At 35.0% G+C, this 9,544-nt stretch overlaps 3 protein-coding genes and 1 long non-coding RNA gene across 6 annotated transcripts in view; 2 read left to right on the forward strand and 2 right to left on the reverse strand.

Moving 5' to 3' along the window:
* The window catches only part of skd (mediator complex subunit skuld), a 39,350-nt gene extending 33,618 nt beyond the window's left edge, over positions 1–5,732 (reverse strand). For all 3 annotated transcript variants that reach the window (XM_081976993.1, XM_081976984.1, XM_081976976.1), the window contains exons 1-2: positions 5,381–5,732; positions 713–1,058 (exon numbers count right to left, since the gene is read on the reverse strand). In XM_081976993.1, the coding sequence (XP_081833119.1) occupies positions 713–1,058; positions 5,381–5,449 (415 nt within the window). In that variant the 5' untranslated portion in view covers positions 5,450–5,732. The remainder of the gene's footprint in view (positions 1–712; positions 1,059–5,380) is intronic.
* Trm1 (tRNA methyltransferase 1) overlaps positions 1–9,544 on the forward strand; it is a 171,049-nt gene that overhangs the window by 75,038 nt on the left and 86,467 nt on the right. The gene's annotated exons all lie outside the window — the stretch shown is intronic.
* On the forward strand, positions 5,709–9,459 carry mRpL50 (mitochondrial ribosomal protein L50). Its single transcript, XM_081977627.1, has 4 exons — positions 5,709–5,841; positions 5,990–6,093; positions 8,915–9,237; positions 9,292–9,459. The coding sequence occupies exons 1-4, from the start codon at positions 5,782–5,784 to the stop codon at positions 9,411–9,413; spliced, it is 609 nt and encodes a 202-aa protein (XP_081833753.1). The 5' UTR covers positions 5,709–5,781; the 3' UTR covers positions 9,414–9,459.
* LOC145727865 (uncharacterized) lies at positions 7,382–8,496 on the reverse strand. The gene is made up of 2 exons (XR_014177939.1): positions 8,020–8,496; positions 7,382–7,674 (listed from the first exon to the last, which is right to left on the reverse strand). It is a non-coding gene; the product is annotated as an uncharacterized LOC145727865 (long non-coding RNA).

Raw genomic sequence — 9,544 nt, forward strand, 5'->3', positions numbered from 1 at the left:
CATGATATTATCTGTTTAGCTTTCTACTTGATAATTTACAAAGCACATATTTGGTACATTTGTTATCAAAATGCTGATTAAAACGAGCTTGCTATGATCTTAATATCAATATCCAAGTGGGTGGAAAGCGCGAAACAGAGGCAAATTCGACATTCGATTTGAGAGATTCCTTAATAATCTTTCTTTCTCAAATCGTCTTAAAAGCTATATGGGTGTATCAACATATGCTATGTTACCTGAACTGATTTTTTGAAAGTCTTAAAAATACAGTGCAATCGGCCGTGAAAGATATATTTGCCAAAAAGTGCACAGGAGAGCTAAACTGACAGAACTACATCCGTGTCTCCATTCTCCATTAATATGTAAAAGACAGAAAAGTTGTAGGTTGTTCTTGTAAAGAACTAAATTTTTTATTTTATCATCAATTTGCCAGAGGCCTCTAGAACCATTTTGAAAGTACCAGTGCACTCTAGACACTAACAGAAATCATCTAGAGACAGGTCCAAAAAGTTAACAGTAACTGGGACTTGTGTTTTTAAATGTGATCACTTTCTGCATTGTACTAGCAGCCAATTCAAAGAACTGAATATTAACATTAAATTCTTGACATTCAGTTTAGTATCTTTGTGTTATTAGTTAATAGATGTTTTCTTCTTAATAAAATAATTGAAAAATGTCTGTGATTTCAGGAAATAATTTAACAACATCTTACCATTCATATTTAGTTCCGGCGCTATCAAATCGCTCAAATCCGGCTCCTCGCCATACCAAAAAATCCACAATTCCTTGGCACTGGCTAAACTTAAGGGGGGCGGTTGCGCGGGCGGCAACGGCGCATCGTAGGCGTCTGGCGGTACCCTCGTGGAACCGCAACAGGACGAAACGCGGCGCCACACGCACAGAATATCCGCGGCGAGACACCGCGCGTAACTGCGCAACACCGGATCATCTAGAGGCTCCCCCGGAATTATGTGATGTCCCCCATGACCCGGCCCATGACTACCTCCTCCAGGCTCTGACCATGTCAGCTTACGCCATTTTATGCCGGAAAGCTCAGTCTGAAAATAGAACAAATAACAATGTTAAAACAAGACAGTATTTATTATTCTTAAAACATACACTAAATATACAGTGTAAGCTGTTCGAAAAGTCATTTTGACAAACTGTCAGGTCGCCTATAGATGACAATTGTCACAAAGAGCGTATGTCTTAGATAATGTTGCAAACAATTATTATATGACAGCTGTCAATCCGCCAGTTTGATTTCGAACCATATATGAACTTATCAACGGCCCTACGTTCATGCTAGAACGAGAGAACCACAGCCAACTTCCCCGTAGCATTTTTGGCAAACAAATTTCTGACTTTGACATTATATGATCTGACCTGTGTCCTATCCGAAAGTTAATATTATAAGCATTTTAAAATATAAAGTCCCTCCTGCCCCTCCCTGGATATTTCCTCGGATATTTCAATAAAAATGTTTCAAGATGGGGAGAAAATGGCCCTTTGTTTTGAAAGAGAAACTTTGAGCAAAACTGCTAGGTTCAGCTCAAACAGAGCCTAAAATATTACACACCATACCTTCACCACAAGATAAGAGAATAATATTGTCAGTATCTTGTATTTCCAGTCTGAATTGCAGACTTCAAATTAAATTAGTTCTCTGACAAAACACACAGCCATTCTGTTCAGTTCAGTTGTGGACCAGGCTGTGAAAGTGAAAATTCCCAGCTGAACCCTATCTAGTAACTAATAAACTGAAAATGAAATTTTAAACTTGAAAACATGCCACCACAATTTATGTAAAAAAAATTACCTAAGCAGGAGCATTTCTATGAAAACTTCCATGTGTGGGGGTCTATGATGGCCGAAATAATAATGAAATGAATTAATTTTCATAATTATTGAAAATGCATCAAACAGTAAAATTCGTAAAACATAAGTGTGGTTAGTTTTCTAAAATCAAAATCTATCCCCCCCAATGACAGTAATGACATTTCTCTGTCAGTCCGCAATTGACGTGACATTTACAAAGCAGTGTTGCCATACCTCATAAGCAAAGGACTACATTAGCACTTTTAAAAAGAAATTCTTGCCTACTGGAAAGCCCAACGGCTATGCAATCTTATATTGTCATCATCTAAAATCCCTTCAGTTCCAAAGAACTGTTTCATCCTATCCTTTGCATATTAAGGGGGTAATATCAAAAACAAAATACAAGCCAAAACAGAGTGTGTCAAAGGGAGATGCAAAAACTTAATTATGTTATTCCAAGCTAAAATCAGTGGTGCCTAAAAGGTTGAACCCTAAAGTCTTATTCTATAAGCCTAAAGGAAAGTAAGCATTATAGAGCAGGAGGGTAACTATACAGTATGCATAAAAAACTCCCTGTTTAATTATTCGGCGCCCCAAAACTCTAACACGTGCGATGACCTGGACTTTCGCGTGCGTTGTTGCCAAAGATTCGGCCCAGGTTTTCCTATCACTTTCAGTAATTGCTTTAGTACTCATAACTTATTAATTGTTCCTATATATTATAATGCTTTGGCTTTACCTGTTTTCAGGTTCACTTACGCTCACAATTAACCACCCCTAAGGTTCAAAAACTTTTAAATAATTTGCAGAAAAAATGAAGTTTAGAACTGGCGCACATGCCGGCACACAACCTATGGAATCCGCCCACTTCTCTCCACTTAATCGTTATTTTTCCCCACCTACGTTTGGCAACCTCGCCGGAATCTGATCAATCAACAAGTTGTGTCTGCTATGTTCCACAGTTGCCATAGCAACTCGGGGTGCTACGGTACGCCATCACAGCATGGGGTTTACTAACCGGATGTTAATCAGCTGATCATTTTCTCCAGACTTTAATTCATTTATGCCCCTCACATTCAAACATTAACATAGTTTAAGTTGTAGGTAAAATCAACAACAGTTCTTTTTAAAAGACTCAAAACCCAGTCAAAACAATTAAGAAGATGCATATTCGAATTAGAAGATTAATTCCTGGATTAATTCATAAAATAACATTTAGTAATTCTTTTCCAATAAAATAGTCTATAAATTTGTTAGTAGTTAAGTAAGGAATTTAATTAGGTAAATGGGTTCTGGAAACATTTCGAAACTTTAGGAACAAATAATGTAAATCAGCAACACCTTATTATTAACAAACATTATTTCAGATTTTTCATAAAATACTAATTAGTTTGACGCCTTTTGTGTAGTCTATGGTTTTGATCAACAAATTCCAGATCCAGACTAATATGTAAAAAATACACGAATAAATGTGTAGATACAATAAGACCATTTTAAAATTAATTTTCCTGTTACTAGTCATTCATATTAAGAATGTTTACCATACAATAACACAGTTATCTATTTTTGATAAACTGGCTAAATCACTAAACAATAAAGAATGTTTTAAGCATTTCATAAACAGTGCCCATGACATAAACTATGCAACAAAAAATTCTTTACACTGCAATCAATATCAGCAAATTTTTATAGGCACAATCAGTGTTATTGATGTTTGCATTATTGGAATGACCCAAGGAATTCTATATCTGAACAACTATAAATTGAATATCCAGGCATTGTATTGTTCAATATATTGATAAACATGAGTAAGATAAAGTTTTCTTGGTAGGCCAGACCAATTTTTTAAATTTGTTTCTTGTTAACTAACAGAATTACAAGAATTAAGCAAAATATGGTGGGTATGTATGAAGTCTGTTGTATAATACCCTCGGTTTTATTTAATTAAAAATTCAAGAAGAAATTGTAATAATTCTCAAGCAACAATCATAATTTAGAATATCAAATTTATGACACACAGTAGGTATACAGTATTACAGTGGTATATTGGTATGAAAATTTCCAAACTACATATCTTAAAAGCTTTGTAGGTAAATGATATGTGATTGCCATTTTTTTCATTCAATATCTGCACTATAAATGGAAAAAAGTTACTAGTTTAAGTACCTATTACCTTTGCTATTATCCCACACCCTAAAGTAGGCAACAGTTTTATGAAGGTACTGGTACTTAGTGTTTCTTGAGGTTTTACCACCTAACTATTTATGTTTATGGGTTTATTATACCTGGAAACCTCTGTGTATACCTTGATTTATATCATCATAAAAATTTCAAATACAGTCTATTTACACAGATGACTTGAGTCAATAGAAATTGGAGTAGAAACTATACTCAATACTCGACTCAATATTACTAACTAAGCAAAGATTGTGTTTTTGAATCTAAATTTGAGGACAAAAGTATAACAGCCCTATTTCTACTACCCTACTTTAAGTGGGGCCTTAGTCATTCTCGTGAAAAGTGACATTGTAATTGCTACCTTTTTCACTCAAAAACTATGTTAGTTTCAAAGTACATACACCAATTTATGTTGACTCTAAATTCTACAGTAATATTTCCGGATCACATCTGTAAACCTACTTCTTTATTTTCTTTGGTAGTTGCATTGCGACTGACAGTAAGTATTGCTAGCCCAAATCTTGAGTTTTGAGGTTAAGACAGATAAACAACTATTATTTCAGTGCTTGTTACTTTCTTACCTCAATAAAGGCCTTGTCCCATAATTAAAACTAACTTGACTAGAGAGGGTTAGGTTAGGTTAACAGACCATCAAAAAATAACTAAAAATATGATAGCATCAAATTCTAACCAAGTTTTGAGGTTAAGACAGATAAACAACAACTATTTCAGTGCTTGTTACCCCAATAAAGACCTTGTCCCATAATTAAAACTGACTTTACTAGGGAAGGTTAGGTTAGGTTAACAGACCTTGATTCACCGTTACTTGTGACTTGGCAACAACGCCAACGTTCCTTCACACCCGCACTGTTTCTGCTTAAAGTTTCCATTAACAATAATCTTAAAAACAATTACAATAACAATGTACGTTTAGCGTAAATAATGGAGTTTGGCATAAACTTGACACTTTAGGTATAACTCTTTTGGAACTGCCACGGTCGAGTTAAGAAAAGAGAAAGTGAGAAATAACGCAACATGTAAATGGCAACACCAGACTGTTTTACAAATTTTTATCAAGTAAACAATATTGCGTCGCTGGTTATTTGTTTTAAAATAAAATCATGTTAGTTCTGATAACAATGTTGGCAAGTTTGTTATTAAGTAGTATTGTGTGGGCTCTGGATCATCCAAAGATTAACTTATAATTTAGAGGTTAGATTCGAAAGGAGAAAGCCCGATTAAAGAATTTAATAAATATCGCTTAGAAGTGTCAAGTGATCAAGGATATTTCAGTTCTTGTACCAACAACTGCATTAACATAGATTTGACCATGTCAATTGAGGGTTATTTCTAGTCGAGTGTACCTACACTACGATACACTTACCAAAGCGAAAAAATTTGTGTGGCAATCTTCTAAACTTGCTCCGTTAGTTTGGAAATTGGGATGCGTCATACTTGATCCATTTTTCAGTAGGTTAATCCAAAGATAACACAAAACAAGCACAGCACGTCACACAACACCGGAAACCGCACCAAAAACGCCAAAATTTACCGAAAAACAACAATTCTCTCCATCAATAGTAGTTGCAAAATGGCGACATCGAAGAAACAACAAGCCGTACTAATACTAAATCCGTCGAATGCCGAACCGCAACCGGACATTTTACAGCGTCGAGTACCGACATACGTCCGACGGTCAGGTATCACCGTTTTTATCAGTCGGTCGGAGATCGGCCACGCGACGTAAGTGCCTGCCGCTTTTCGTTTGTCAATAAGTGGAAAATAATGGCGACGTTTTTCAGACACGGGGTTTCGAAAACTGGCAGTATTTTGAGGAAAACAAATGTACGAAACTTGTATAATATTCCATGAAATAGTCGGTAGTTTTCTCTATCATCAATAATACACTCGAGAAGTATCCTTTAACGCGCACAGCACAGTTCCACTTTAACGTGAAAGCACCAAATCTTCTGAATTCTAACCTTATTTGCAGGTTTGGTCCAAGGATTACGCCACCAAAGCGGAGAAGAAACGGGGCATAGACAGGAAACCGACTCCCAAATTTGATCCCGCGCTTCAGTCGATTGCAGCAAAAGGGTGTGTACGTTTTTAGTTCGTTCTTCGTTCTCCTATTATTTTGATTTTGACAACTGCGACTGAGTAGCGCGAGCGGCCATTACGATTGCTGGCCTTTTATTATTTCTTTAGTTTGCGTCTCGACGTCAGGGGGTGCCACTTGCCGGTCGATATTTTTGAAGCTGCGCGCTAAAATTCGAAATATTTTTTGAATTTTTCCTGTTGCGTTTCAGATGGCATGTAAACGTTCCTGTGAATCGATTTATTGACTAAAGATGCAAAAAGTTTAAAACATTCCTAAATGAATATTTATTAATTACAATTTTTCTTTTATGATGCATTATTACAGATTGTATCATGTCATTAATAATGCCGGTATCCCTCCTAACTCATTTTTGATGGTTTGTCTGTAAATGTTTAAGTAACATCACAAAGTTAATATCACTTCACATCCTTGTTGATTTTCAAGACCATAGATTAACACACTAGATAGATATTAATCTCCCTGTTAATAAGGTGAAGCACTGTATGTATGATTTCTTTCGAGTCACAGGGGTCGCCACATGTTCACATTTGATGGTCGTCAGATGTCATTTTTGCGTCTCTATTGTCATGACAGATTTTTAAAAGCGCCATCTGTTGGTAGACTTGCATAAACTGGTATTGGCGGGCTTTTTGAATTAAATTAAGTCTTTCTTTCATGGTTTTGGTTCAAGAAACAGGTAAATAAAACAAAGTCCAGTGTATGCAAAATATATTATATATATTTTAAGGAAATGAACCTACAAAACACATACTCTACAAAAATAATAAGCTTTTGGTTAGTAAGTTGGTGCAAAACCCAAGACCTTAAGACTATAGTTAAGAATAGATCATAAAGCTACACTTTATACATAAAACATTACTATTATAAATAACATGCACATGCAAATATCAACCATTGTATACCCATAGGTGTAGTACCTCAAAGGTCTTTAAGAATGTTTCAGATATGGTTTTTTTTGGTTTTTGGTTGTTTTTTTTGGTTTTTTATTTTTTATTTTGCTTCTTTAAAACGTGAAACTTACCAGAAGACAGGGATTTATTCTTGGAAAAGATGGAGGAAGTTGGAAGCACATCTTGATTAGGATTGCCTGTTGATGGATTACTTTGTGAAAATCTTGAAATCCCCCCCCAGAAGTGGGGGGGGATTTCAAGAGATTCTGTAAAACAAACATTTCAAATATTACAAGAACGAAAAGTATATAAGTCCATCTTCACATTTTCACACAGTGGAGGTGTTAGGTAAGTGCAACGAAAGAGCACTCACTCAATTTCCTCATTTTTTTTTATTAGATTTTAAATGGATATGCCCAACATGCTATCAGCAGTTTTTCCAGGAAACAAAACCTCAATTAAAAAGAAATACTAATACTAACATACGCGACATCACTGTATAGGTACATTTTTATTTGAATAAAATTACTTGGGGAATCTGGGTCCTTTGGTACTTGCTGGCAAGGACTTGGTAAGAACCTTGAAGAAATCACTCCCTTTTTTAGCATGCGTCTGTTATATGGGTTAAAGTCTTCAGGCAAAAAGTGCTTTTCACACACATAATACCTGAAAATACATTTCAGTTTCATTTTTATCTACTGTACCTTATTTCTATTAAGTACTACTATTAGTAGTACCTAGGTATAGTGCAAAACTAGGGTATTAAAACAGATACATTTATTAGTCACTTAGTCAGTGAGTCATAGTACTGTTTAAACGCACTTTATGCAAAAGAATACATTAGTTTTCCACTATACTTACCAAAATAATCGTCATAAACTAAGAAGCTATGTTGAGTTCTACAAATCATTAAACCTATTTTCTCTTTGCCTCCTTGAAAACCTCTTATAGTAATCCTCTTACTACCTTAACATTATAACAAATAAAAATGAACTTTACTTGAGAACTTACCTGCTATAAATTTCCATATTAGAACAAAAAAGTATAACAAATTGTCCTAAAAATTGTTTCCACAGTGAAAAAGTAACACTGTCTTTTTCCGGGTTAGGAAAACGAAATCGTCGGGAATGTTTTGAAGGGCTGCACCCCTTTATGGCACATTCCGCCTTGCCCATAGTGAAAAAGTCGTTGTAAAACCCAGCCAAAAGGTAAAAAACTAAACTAAAAAAACCTACGAAGAGAACACTATAAAAACACCGCCCACGAACTAGTATAAATCACACGTATAAATTAAAAACTACAACCGTAATATCAATATTTTAATAGACTTGTCTAAAAAAATTTGAATTTGTCAAAAGTTGTTTACATCCTTTTCATTTTGTTTTGCTTAACCACAAAAAACCATCTACAGGTAAAAACAATACAGTAGCTCCCCCTGTGTCTCGAAAGAATCCAAAACATGGCTTCACATTGGCTATATGAGATTAGTGGGCCTGTTCAAGACCATTAAACTAATTTGTTTTGTTAAATTTCATCATCGTAACGTCAAAGTTGTCATATTAGTTCTGGTGGTTTGAAACAGGAAGGAGAAAGAACCATTGCAAATAAATGCTCTAAACAAGGATGGAACCAAATTTCATAAATAACATTCTGCCTGACCGGATGTGTAATTTGACAGCCGAGACTCTGATAAAGTGGTCATGTGACCAACTGCTGGACAAACTGTCAAATAAATTAGTTTCAATCTTTGAATATCAGAAAGCCGTTTTATCTGTTTTTTCTTTCATGTTTAGGTCCAGTTAGAAACGTCACTTTGACAGCATTTGTTGGGTTTTTACACTATTTAAGTTCCTTAAGTTTCTTCACTCTTGTGAAAGATTTAGTTTAATGTATCATTTTTTTGCAGTTTCCTACGTCCTACACAACCTTATAATCCACCTGAAGATGTAGAAGGAACATTAAACCAAATTTTGAAAGATGTGGTGGGAGCTGTTGAGCGTAATACAAAAATTACTGATTTAAACGTTCGTCATAATTTATTTGCAAAATGTTCCGAAATATTCAATCACACAATTCCAAATTCGATGCTACATCAAATAGAAACTATCGGCCAAGTGGTAGATTTTTATTCTACCGGCGTCGATACTAGAACGCCCATGGACAAAATGAGAAGCATGAGTTTGCCGGATAATCTCCACGTACAATTTGACTATCATAGATGGGATCCAGGTTTGTCTATAGCTTTTAATTAATGCGTAATAGTTTCATTAATTTTCCATTTAGAAACCGATACGAAATTTGGTGGAGTGACTGCTTTCCCAGAGAGTTCCACATTAGTGACAGGACTAAAATATAAGAAAAAATACAAGGGTTCATACGCCAAAATTAAACATCCTGATATGTAATGATTTGTTATATGACTATATTTTGTATTATATTATTTGAAGAATACACATGTATTTATTTATACACGGTGTCTCAGAAATTAATATATTCGAATAAAATTTGGCAACTTAGCTTGATGGAAAACACGGTT

This window comes from Ips typographus, linkage group LG1, assembly GCF_016097725.1.
Source record: "Ips typographus isolate SLU linkage group LG1, UJ_Ityp_2.0, whole genome shotgun sequence".
Lineage (NCBI taxonomy): Eukaryota > Metazoa > Arthropoda > Insecta > Coleoptera > Curculionidae > Ips > Ips typographus.